This window comes from Somniosus microcephalus, chromosome 21, assembly GCF_052327205.1.
Source record: "Somniosus microcephalus isolate GS21.2 chromosome 21, FLI_Smic_1.0, whole genome shotgun sequence".
NCBI classification, from domain to species: domain Eukaryota; kingdom Metazoa; phylum Chordata; class Chondrichthyes; order Squaliformes; family Somniosidae; genus Somniosus; species Somniosus microcephalus.
In genome coordinates this window covers 56,077,469-56,090,501 of record NC_141007.1, presented here as the reverse complement: position 1 = coordinate 56,090,501, position 13,033 = coordinate 56,077,469, and the positions used below count along the sequence as shown (strand labels likewise).

Sequence of the window (13,033 nt, the reverse complement as noted above, 5' to 3'; positions counted from 1 at the left end):
TTTTTATCCACACCTTTGTTTTGGCCCTTCCCCCTTTTTTTCTCTCCCACATGGCAGCTGTCTCTCATTCTGCCAGCGCATTTCACACCTAATCTAGAGCCGTCTTTTGTCTCTTTACTAGTCCTATCGCCATCTCGTCTCGTTTTGAATACCTCTTGATGTCTCTTCGCTTGTCTTTTGTTCTTTCATCCCCATTTCCCAGCCCCCAAACTGGCCTTTAAATCTGTTCCATTTCCTGTGTTTTTTCAGTCCTGACGAAGGGTTTCGACCTGAAACGTTGACTCTATTTCTCTCTCCATGGATGTTGCCTGGCCTGCTGAGTCTTTCCAGCATTTTCTGTTGTTATTTCGGATTTCCAGCATCCGCAGTATTTTGCTATCGTAAAATGGAACCAAAGACTGACAGGAAAAACTAACGGAACAATGGGTGATCTTTAAGAAGGAGATGTTTCAAGTACAGGTTAGGTATATTCCAACAAGAAGGGTAAGGGAACCAAAGCAAGGGCTCCTTGGATGACGAGGGAGGTAGAGAAGATGATGAAACAAAAAAAGAGGGTGTATGATGCATGTCAGGTGAATTCTTCAAGGGAGAACCAGACCGAATAGAATAAGTTGAGAGGGGATGTGAAGATGAACATAAGATTGGCAAAGAGAGATTATAAGAGTAGAATGGTGGTTAAAATAAAAGAGAACCCAAAAGTCTTCTACTGGCATGTGAACAGTAAGCAGGTAGCAAGAGGCGGGGTGGGGCCTATTAGAGACAAAGAAGGTGATATATGCTTAGAGGCACAGGGCAAGGCTAGAATACTCAATGAGTACTTTGTATCGGTGTTTACTAAGGAGGTGGATGCTGACAAAATATCAGTAGAAGTGGAAAAGGTAGAAGCAAAGGATGTACTAGAAAGGTCACCTGGTCCAGATGGCTTGCATCCCAGGTTGCTAAGGGAATTGGGGGAGGAGATAGCAGAAGGGCTTGCCATAATTTTCCAATCTTCCCTAGATGCAGGAGAGGTGCCTGAGGATTGGAAAGTGGCAAATGTGACACCATTGTTCAAGAAAGGGTATAAGGACAATCCTAGTAACTACAGGCCAGTCAGTTTAACATCAGTGGTGGGTAAAGTTTTAGAAACAATAATCAAGGAAAAAATTAACGGGCACTTGGAGAGGTTTAAGCTAATTAAGGAGAGCCAACACGGATTTGTAAAAGGCAGATCGTGTTTGACTAATCTAATTGAATTTTTTGATGAAGTAACAGAGAGGATTGTTGAAGGGAATGCAATGGATGTTTTCTACATGGATTTTCAGAAGGCGTTTGACAAAGTACCACATAGAAGGCTGGTTAACAAAATTGAGGCTCATGGAATAGGTGGGTCAGTGGCAGCTTGGATAAGGAATTGGCTTAAGGACAGAAAACAGCGAGTTGTGGTAAATGGCTGTTTTTCAGACTGGAGGATGGCAGGCAGTGGTGTTCCCCAAGAGTCAGTGCTAGGGCCACTGCTTTTTTTGATATATATAAATGACCTGGATATTGGAATACAGAATAGAATTTCTAAATTTGCCAATGACACCAAACTTGGGGGTGTGGCAAACAGTGATGATGATACCAATCGACTGCAACAGGATATAGAAAGGCTAGCAGAATGGGCAGACAAGTGGTAGATGGAATTTAATGCAGAGAAGTGTGAGGCAGAAGGAACAGGGAGAGGCAATATACACTTAATGGCACAGTTTTAAAGAGCGTGCAGGGACAGAGTGACCTGGGAGTTAATATGCATAGGTTCCTGAAGGTGGCAGAACATATTGAGAGAGTGGTTAACAAAGCATATGGGATCTTGGGCTTCATAAATAGAGGTATTGAGTACAAAAGTAGATAAGTTATGCTGAACCTTTATAAAGCACTGGTTAGGCCACAACTGTAGTGTTGCGTCCAGTTCTGGTCACCAAACTTTAGGAAGGATGTGAAGGCACCTGAGAGGGTGCAGAGATTTACCAGAATGGTTCTGGAGATGGGGGATTTTAGCTACAAGGACAGGTTGGAGAAGCTGGATTTGTTTTCATTAGAGCAAAGGAGGTTGAGGGGTGATTTGATAGAGGTGTACAAGATTATGACGGGTTTGGATAGGCTAGACAGGGAAAGGCTGTTCCCACTAGTTAGTGGTACAAGGACTAGGGGACACAGATTTAAGGGTTTGGGCAAAAGATGCAGGGGGGATGTGAGGAAAAACTTTTTTACACAGCGAGTGGTGATGACTTGGAATTCGCTGCCGACGGAAGTGGTGGAAGCGGAGACACTCAATGTTTTCAAGGGGAAACTGGTTAGGCACTTGAAGGAAATAAACTTGCAGGGCTACGGGGATAGAGCGGGGAATGGGACTGACTCGATTGCTCCACAGAGAGCCGGCATGGACTCGATGGGCCAAATGGCCTCCTTCTGTGCCGTTATGACTCTATGACCCTCTCTGGCCACAAGCTCGGGATGAACCAGACTGTTCGCAACCTTGCCGTCCTATTTCACCCTGAGCTGAGCTTCCGACCCCATATCCTCTGCATCACCAACTTCCACCATAACATCACCTGTCTCTGCCCCTACCTCAGTCCATCTGGTGCTGAAACCCTCGGCCATGCTTCGTGACCTCCCGACTTAACTATTCCAGTGCTCTCCTAACCGGCCTTCCATCTTTCACCTTGCATAAACTTGAGCTCATCCTAAACTTTGCAGCCCGTATCCTAACTTGTACCATGTCCCGTTCACCCATCACCCCTGTGCTCGCTGACCTACATTGACTTCCGATCCCCGAATGCCTCGAATTTAAGATTCTCATCCTCGTTTTCAAATCTCTCCATGGCCTCACCCCTCCCTATCTCTAACCTCCACCAGCTCTACAACCCTCTGAGAACTCTGCGTTCCTCCAACCCTGGCCTGTTGTCCATCCCCCACTTCCTTCACCCCACCATTGGTAGATGTGCCTTCAGCTGCCTAGGTCCTGAGCTCTGGAATTCCCTCCCTAAACCTCTCCACCCCTCTCTTCCTTTTAAGGCGCTCCTTAAAACCTACTTCTTTGACCAAGCTTTTGGCCACCTGTCCTGATATCTCCTTATATGACTTGGTCTCAAATGTTGTCTCATAACACTCCTGGGAAGCACCTTGGGATGCTTTACTGTTAAACATGCTATATAAATGCAAGTTGTTGTTGAGTACCAATGTTAGGTATGTCTGATGCCATCTTTACAGTGTTTTCCTTAATATAATTTTATCTGAGCCATTTTTAAAAATGCTTTTAAGGCAATTTTCGCCATGTGTTTATAAAGTCTTGAACTGATAATGTTAACAATTGAGAACAGAGATACAGTTTGAATTTTGCCACTCAAAACCTGTCACTGCCTGGTGTTTCTAGACTGAATGATATTGGCTCCAAATTGTTCACAACACAAATGAACTGTCATATAAGTGAAGACACAGTTGGGAATCCAACACAACTAAAGACTAAGTTAAGCATACATTTGACATTCCATCAACAAATGAGAATTCTGTTTCTTCTCCCCATCACAAAAAGAATTCTAAAGTTCTAAATATTAAATTGTGTTCAGAATATCATCCCAGGTTACTCCACAAATGAGGAAAGTGTAAAAGCCCATTTTCAAATAAAACTGTATAGCACTATTTTGATGTAATTATGGTGTCTCATCACATAGGGTGGTCTTGAATAATGAAGTTAGATCAAAATGTAATTCACTATAATTATCTGGATATTGGTTTTAATAAGGAAATTCTCTCGAGTGGTACGATGACTACTTCATCACTTCATGATGTGACTGAGGTAGAGAAGATAAACTTGGAGGTGTTTCTTAAAAAAAAGTAGGGAGGAGAAAATGGTTGGACATGTCGCCTACTCTTTTTGCAGTGGAATCGTACATGGGAATAATCCTAAATTAATGGAGAAAAATTATTTAAAAATGGGAGGAAACAAGGAAACCGTCTGCGAAAATAAACATTACTTAAAGAAGTGAGAAAGCCTTCGCTCAATGGGGAAATTGGACAAAGAAAGAAAATGTAGAAGTATTGTACAAATTTTGCATAATCTTTTGAAAAAATCATTTGAGAACTATTTGCATGGTAATGATAGGACAATTTGCACCTAGCTGAGGTGAATGTTTTAGGTGTGTTTGTATATCAAATTTACCTTATATGTGGATAGATGTACGTCGTTTGGCATTAAACAACCACTTTATGGTGTTGAACAGGGTAGCAAAGGAATTATTTTGTTGTTATGGCAATTGGATTTCACCATAATTGCTAAAATTGCTGTTTGAAGTGTTCCACATAAATCTCTATTTGCAGATTGCCATGTAGATATGAAATTGTATTAGCTGAACTAACAGACTCTTTTTCGTAGCCAGGCTCTATTTTAAGTATCAGCTGTATTAAAGTTTCTTTTCCACTGGAAGCTTACAAAACATATTTTTGATTACTTGTCAGTAACTCATTGGAAGAGATATTCCCATGGTGACAAGCGAGATCCACTGAGACAGCTATTATGTTGCATGGTGCTGTCCCTTAAGCTTTGTTTAATTATTTAGCTATTCAGGGTTCTCTGGTCACGTGTAAAGGAGTACTCCTGAGACTGAATTTGTACACGGCAGCAAACGTGCCTTTGCTATGACTGCATCACCCAGAGGGAGAATTCAGGTGTTAAAGCTTTGAGACTATGTAATGATATAAGGTTAGGTAAAATAGTCCTAAGCACTTTGTGTGCTTGTGCATATTTTAATAGTGCAACAATCAGGCTTCTGCAAAGTTTTTTGCATTAATTTAAGCAATTAATACTGTTAAAAATTGATAGTTGAGGGAAATAATACCCTTTAGCTAGGTGACACATACATTATGATTATGATGTTTTTCATAGTTGACTACAATTATCGGAATATATTTCTAGCTCTTTTCTTTTTCTCTTGCCCCCTCCCCCATCCTCCCTGGACCCAAGTCATCCCCGCCAACATAGGCACACAATGTTCCTGAGTGATTAAGCTTTGGTTCCAGGACTCTGCTGTACTGTAACTTGCTGATAGGAGCTACATGAAAATAAGCCTAGTGTGCACCTCACAATGAGTTGCACGGGAGCACCTGACCTCCACTCTGTACCTTTCACTCGTGACCCGGTCAGGATCAGGAACGTGGCATGTAAGGCCATGTGTCTGTGAGCCTGTGTTCTAGCAATCTGGTTCAACAGGCTTTATCTTGGGACCTGTAGTACATTCTGTAGCCTCCAGTATTTCATAACATAATTCTGCTATACCTCTGATATTTATCAATTTTATTTAATTTTAAAATGCCTAGAGTACTGTATACAGTTCTGATCACCGCATTACAGGAACGATGTGATTGCACTAGAGAGGGTACAGAAGAGATTTACGAGGATGTTGCCAGGATTGGAGCATTTTAGCTGAGGAAAGATTGGACAGGCTGGCGTTGTTTGCTTGGAACAGAGGAAGCTGAGGGGAGACTTGATTGAGGTGTACAAAATTATGAGGGGCCTCGATAGAGTGGATAGGAAGGACCTATTTCCCCTAGCAGAGAGATCAATAACCAGGGGGCATAGATTTAAAGGCCCGTATTTTCCGACCCCCACGGGTGTGTACACACCCGTAGGGGCCTCGCAAGTGCCGCTTTCAGGCATGCGAAGCGCACGCGCTGAAAACCGGCACTTCCGATCTGTCAAGACCTCTTGACAGATCATCCGCCTGCCCGGGAGAAGGGCCTCTGCAGATGGAGCGTTCCGCTTTCTGCACAACCTCCACCCGCTGAAAACCTTTAAAAATCTTGCACCTGTAAGGCCTGCCTTTACCAGCAAAAGAGTTTAAAAAAGTTAAAAAAAAAAATTTTTAATTTATAAATAAATACTTTTAAAAAAGGTAAGTTTATTTTTAGCCCTGTAAAAAAACTTCAACTATTTTTTTCAAAAAATTAAATTTGTTTAAAATATTTAATTTAATATAATTTTAACTAATTTTAAATAAGTGATTTAAATTTTTTTTATTTTGTTTTGATGTGTTTTTTGAGTGATCCCCATTCATACTTTTGACCGGTCTATGCGGATAGACCTGTCAAAAGCGTGAAGGGGGATTCCCTTCTTTGATTGGTTCCCCATGGCCCACGTGATCCCAGGGACACTTGCGAACTGCCTGCGCCCCTGGGATACCTGGGCCTCTGCACACGCGCGCACCAGGAGAGGCCCAGGATCGGAAGTGTCGGGACCTACGGAGCCAGCAGATAAGTTCATAGATTTTTCCAGATCGGAGGCATCCGCACGCAGGAAGCCTCCGATCGGAAAATCCGGCCCAAGGTAATTGCTAGAAGGATTAGAGGGGAGTTAAGGAGAACTTTTTTCAACCAGAGGGTGGTGGGGGTCTGGAACTCACTGCCTGAAAGGGTGGTAGAGGCAGAAACTCTCATCACATTTTAAAAGGTACTTGGATATGTACTTGAAGTGCTGTAACCTACAAGGCTACGGACCAAGAGCTGGAAAGTGGGATTAGGCTGGATAGCTCTCTTTTTTCGGCCGGCACAGATGCAATGGGTTGAATGGCCTCCTTCTGTGCCGTAAATTTCTATGATAACATTCTGCAATCCTATTTGTAACTGGCTGGTAGGGGCTGCATGAAAGTAAGCCCAATATGCATCTTCTAGTGATTTGCATGGGAGCACCTGACCTCTGATCTGCACCCTTCATTAGTGACCCAATCAAGATCAGGGAGTCGGTACATGATTGATAGCAAAATACTGCAGATGCTGGAAATCCGAAATAACAACAGAAAATGCTGGAAAAACTCAGCAGGTCAGGCAACATCCGTCTGCTGAGTTTTTCCAGCATTTTCTGTTGTTATGTCGGTACATGATGACTTGTGCCGGTGGGCAATTCAAACAGCAATTTTAAAGTTAAATTTGCATTTTTGATTTTTATGACTTTTTTTGTTTTGCTAATTTTTAGGTAACTTTTTGTTTGTAAGTACTGTAAAGGGGAAACCCATATGCAAACACATTTTTACTCAGTTTCCTTTAGTAGTCTTCTTTGTAGAATCTTTGAGTAAGCTTGCCAATTTGTGCAAATTATGGGCTCTTTTGTTTTGTAGAACTGCATTAAGACTACTTATCTTTGGCTGTGTTCAGACGTGAAAGAAGAGTGTTGCAACTCACTGCATACCTATTCTTTAGTTTAAAAGCGGTTGTAATTCTATATTGAAAATATATTGCGTTGAATGAACATTTTAGTGTATGCATTAAAATACTGAGTTTAACTTCCCTGAATTTAAATTCTACTTCTATTTTCGAAGCTCAAATGATATCAAGGAGCAGTAGAGAACATGTCCTCTGTTAGAAAGCATTATTAATAACTTTATTGTGTGCTGCTTCCACTGTTTGTTTGACCTTTTTTATATTTTTTAAGCTGTAAGTGCTAATAACTTTGTAAAGGGAGCTCACTTAATGAAGCTGCTGTGCCCGTCACTGAATGAGCTGAATTAATATATCCAGTTGAAGCTGAAGAACACTAGGTTAATCACCTATTAACGCTGCACCTATGTGTTGTTGGTCTCTAATACCTTCAAGCCAGTTATTCTAATGATCAAGTTGTCTTCCACTTCCATTGTTAATTTGAAATTTTCTTTGGTCATGATTGACTTTTTAAAGGATCTTGATGGTAAGCCTGGCTGTTTTAATTTGAATTAAAATGGCAGTGAATTGTTTACTGGTATCAAATTTAATGAACCCTTTTTTTAAATCCTTACTTTGGATAAATTAATTCGGTGACATTAATGGTAAATTTGCAATCGTTATCTTGCCTGTTTATGTTTCGCGAATAAACAAATATTTTTCACTCTAATTTTACTTTAGAAAATATACTTTAATAATCACTTTCTTTTCCCTTTTTCCTCATTATACAGAGAGATGTGCGAAGAACATATGGCTCATTTGGCGAGCTCCATCTCCGACCACTCTGATGCACAGTACACTTTGCAGTTTTCTGAGAATTACACACAACCGCACAGCACAAAATGGGAAGAGCAGCAGAAGGTGTTGGCGCTTGAGCAACTCTATGGTGTTTTTAGAGTTGATTTGGGCCAAATGCGATCTCTGCGCCTTTTTTTCAGGTTAGAAATCTAGCTCTCAATAATATAAGGAATTTCTCCATTTATTATTTCTTTCTCTCTCTTTCTCCCATATGGATTATTCATCTCTAAAGAGAAGCTCCAAACAGTTTATCCTGTTTGGATTGTTACCTGGAATAACTCCGAACATGCTCTATGGGCCTAATTGGCAGTTCTGATAAGGAAGATACTACTTCCTGTGCTGCATGAAGGTGTGGAAAACCCTACGTGTTGAAAGCTATTGTAATGTATGAGCATCATGTCATTAATATATGGTGTCTGATGAATACTGCAGCTGATGAGATCGTTGTACTGGGAGAGTTATTATGGTTATACCTTCACATTAAGCTGATCCGGAACTAATGGTTCTAGTTGACTTTCTGTTCTGGCTTTGCACTGGATTAACTTTTTTGGCAGGGTTTATATTTGGAGACAAGTTTCCTTGGGATTAATAATAAAACAAAATATTAATAGATTAATAATAAATTCCGTTTTTCTGGGGGAGGGTTCTTTTTTATAGAAATTTGTTCCATCGTGGATATGGATAATATCTGAAATAGAATATTGTGTAATAAATACCAGAATGATATTGATCTGTGTTTTCTTAATGGTTTCATCTGCAGTGATTGAATCTAGATTAATTTAGTTACATATGAAATTCAATAACAGAGCTCTAAGACTGCTTTGTACAATTCTTATTGTCATGACAGACCTCTACAAGAAGAATAATAGAAACAAAAATTGTCATTGTAGGCTTTGAATTTGCCACTATCCTTGCTTCCAGTACACCTAAATGTACAAGTTTTCAAAAAATGAATGCATTTATTAAAATTCATTGACTTCTAAATTCCTTGTAACTGCTTATTAATGCACATCGTTTAGATTCTAGATTAATCTATTTCTTCTTTTTGATTTTTTTCTTGAAAAACGATAACTTGTTGACCTTCATTGAGCCACTATTGGTTAATAACAACTGAGAACAGGCACAGACCTTTTTTTACTGAGAAACAGAGGAATAGAGCCAAGACTCATCCTGTGCTATGTGGGAACTTAGGGACACTTCCTTTGTCCCTGACAGCTATGTGTGCAAGAAGTGTGTCCAGCTGCAGCTACTGGCAGACCGCATTGCGGCTCTGGAGCTGCGATTGGATACATACTGGACCATTCGCGATGCTGAGGACGTCGTGGATATCACGTTTGAGCAGTTGGTCACACCGCAGGCAAAGGTTGCACAGGCAGAAAGGGAAGGGGTGACCAACAGACAGAGTAGTAGGTGCCGGCAGGTAGTGCAGGGGTCCCCTGTGGACATCCCCCTCTCAAACAGATATACCACTTTGAATACTGTTGGGGGGGATGGCTTATCAGAGGAAGGCAGCAGCAGCCAACTTCCTGGCACCAGGGGTGGTTCTGCTGCACAGGACGGGAGGAAAAAGAGGGGTAGAGCTATAGTAATAGGGGATTCTATTGTAAGGGGAATAGATAGGCGTTTCTGCGGCTGCAAACGAGACTCCAGGATGGTATGTTGCCTCCCTGGTGCAAGGGTCAAGGATGTCTCAGAGCGGCTGCAGAACATTTGAAGGGGAGGGTTAACAGCCAGTTGTCGTGGTGCATATAGGTACCAACGATATAGGTAAAAAACGGGATGAGGTCCTAAAAGCTGAATATAGGGAGTTAGGAGGTAAATTTAAAAATAGGACCTCAAAGGTAGTAATCTCAGGATTGCTACCAGTGCCACGTGCTAGTCAGAGTAGAAATAGAAGGATATTTCAGATGAATACGTGGCTAGAGGAATGGTGCGAGGGGGAGTGATTCAAATTCCTGGGACATTGGAATCGGTTCTGGGGGAGGTGGGACCAGTTCAAACCGGACGGTTTGCACCTGGGCAGGGCTGGGACCGATGTCCTAGGGTGAGTGTTTGCTAGTGCTCTGGGGGAGGGTTTAAACTAAAATGGCAGGGGGTTGGGAACCTGAGCAGGGGGACAGAGGAAATGGAAACAAGGATAAAAGCAAAAGATAGAAAGGAGAAAAACAAAAGTGGCAGTCAGAGAAATCAACGGTTTAAATCAAACATGGCCACAGTAAATAATAATTCTAATAGGTCTAAGAGCGTTAAAAAAACAAGCCTGAAGGCTTTGTGTCTTAATGCGAGGAGCATTCGTAATAAGGTGGATGAATTAGCTGCGCAAATAGAGGTAAACGAATATGATTTGATTGGGATTACGGAAACATGGCTCCAGGGTGGCCAAGGCTGGAAACTCAACATCCAGGGGTATTCAGTATTCAGGAAAGATAGGCAAAAAGGAAAGGGAGGTGGGATAGCATTGCTGGTTAAAGAAGGGATTAACACAATTGTAAGGAAGGATATTAGCTCTGATGATGTGGAATCTGTATGGGTAGAACTGAGAAATACCAAGGGGCAGAAAACGTTAGTGGGAGTGGTATATAGACCTCCAAACAGTAATGCGGAGGTTGGGGATGGCATTAAAAGGGAAATTAGAGAAGCGTGCAATAAGGGCACAGCAGCCATCATGGGTGACTTTAATCTGCATATAGATTGGGCTAACCAAATTAGTAACAATACTGTGGAGGAGGAATTCCTGGAGTGTTTAAGGGATGGTTTCCTGGACCAATATGTCGAGGAACCAACCAGAGATCAGGCCATCTTAGACTGTGCATTATGTAATGAGAAAGGATTACTTAGCAATCTTGTTGTACGAGGCCCCTTGGGTCGGAGCGATCATACTGTAATATGATAGAATTCTTCATTAAAATGGAGAATGAAGTAGTTGACTCAGAGACTAGGGTCCTGAATTTAAATAAAGGAAACTACAATGGTCTGAGGCGTGAGTTGGGTAGGATTGATTGGGGAATATCACTCAAAGGGTTGACGGTGGATAGGCAATGGCAAACATTCAAAGACCGCATGGATAAACTACAGAATTTGTTCATCCCAGTTTGGCATAAAAATAAAAGACTCAACCATGGTTAACAAGGGAAATTAGGGATAGCATAAGATCCAAGGAGAGGACATATAAATTGGCCAGAAAAAGCAGTAAACCTGAGGATTGGGAGCAGTTTAGGATTCAACAAAGGAGGACAAAGGGATTAATTAAGAAGGGGAAAATAGAATATGAGAGTAAGCTTTCAGGGAACATAAAAACTGACTGTAAAAGCTTTTATAGATATGTGAAGAGAAAAAGATTGGTGAAGTCAAGCGTAGGTCCCTTGCAGTCAGAATCAGGGGAATTTATAATGGGGAACAAAGAAATGGCAAACCAATTAAATACATATTTTGGTTCTGTCTTCACAAAGGAGGACACAAATAACCTCCCAGAGATGTCGGGGAACATAGGGTCTGATGAAAGGGAGGAACTGAAATAAATCAGTATTTGTAGGGAAATGGTGTTAGGGAAATTGACGGGATTGAAGGCCGATATATCCCCAGGGCCTGATAATCTACATCCTAGGGTACTTAAGGAAGTGGCCCTGGAAATAGTAGATGCATTGCTGATCATCTTCCAACATTCGATGGAATCTGGAACAGTACCCATGGATTGGAGGGTAGCTAATGTTACCCCACTATTCAAAAAAGGTGGTAGAGAGAAAACGGGGAATTACAGACCGGTAAGCCTGACATCGGTAGTGGGGAAAATGCTAGAGTCCATTATAAAAGATGTAATAGCAGAGCATTTGGAAAACAGTGACAGGATCGGACAAAGTCAACATGGATTTACAAAAGGTAAATCGTGCTTGACTAATCTACTGGAATTTTTTGAGGATGCAACTGGTAAAATAGATAAGGGAGAACCAGTGGATGTGGTGTATTTGGACTTTCAGAAGGCTTTCGATAAGATCCCGCATAAGAGATTAGCATGTAAAGTTAAGGCACATGGGATTGGGGGCAAGGTATTGACTTGGATAGAGAACTGGTTGGCAGACAGAAAGCAAAGAGTTGGAATAAACGGGTCTTTTTCTGAGTGGCAGGAAGTGACTAGTGGGGTACCGCAGGGATCGGTCCTTGGACCCCAGCTATTCACAATATATATTAATGATCTAGACAAGGGAACTAGATGTAATATCTCCAAATTTGCAGACGACACAAAGCTGGGTGGGCGTGTGTGCTGTGAGGAGGATGCCGAGAAACTCCAGTATGATTTGGACAGGTTGGGTGATTGGGCAGAAGCATGGCAAATGCAATATAACGTGGATAAATATGAGGTTATCCACTTTGGTGGCAAAAACAGGAAGGCAGATTATTATCTGAATGGCAATAGATTGGGAGAAGGGGAAGTGCAACAAGACCTGGGTGTCCTTGTGCAGCAGTCGCTGAAGGTAAGCATGCAGGTGCAGCAGGCGGTTAAGAAGGCAAATGGTGTTTTGGCCTTCGTAGCGAGAGGGTTTGAGTACAGGAACAAGGATGTCTTGCTGCAGTTGTACAGGGCCTTGGTGAGACCACATCTTGAGTATTGTGTGCAGTTTTGGTCGCCTTGTCTGAGGAAGGATGTTCTTGCCATGGAAGGAGTTCAGCGAAGATTCACCAGGCTGATACCTGGGATGGCAGGAATAACGTATGAGGAGAGATTGGGTCGATTGGGCTTGTACTCGCTGGAGTTTAGAAGGATGAGAGGGGATCTCATTGAAACTTATAAAATTCTGACAGGACTGGACAGACTAGATGCAGGAAGGATGTTCCTGATGGTCGGGGAGTCCAGAACCAGGGGTCACAGTCTAAGGATAAGGGATAAGCCATTTAGGACAAAGATGAGGAGGAATTTCTTCACCCAGAGAGTGGTGAACCTGTGGAATTCTCTACCACAGAAGGCAGTAGAGGCCAATTCATTAAATATATTCAAGAAGGAGTTGGATATATGTCTTAAGGCTAAAGGGATCAA

The 13,033-nt window shown here is 41.8% G+C and overlaps 1 protein-coding gene across 3 annotated transcripts in view; it reads left to right on the top strand.

Annotated features, from left to right (window-relative positions):
* tbc1d16 (TBC1 domain family, member 16) overlaps positions 1-13,033 on the top strand; it is a 141,996-nt gene that overhangs the window by 44,645 nt on the left and 84,318 nt on the right. For 2 of the 3 annotated variants that reach the window (XM_085963681.1, XM_085963682.1), the window contains exon 4: positions 7,938-8,144. In XM_085963681.1, coding sequence (XP_085819807.1) covers positions 7,938-8,144 — 207 coding nt within the window. The other variant, XM_085963683.1, reaches the window with a different exon arrangement.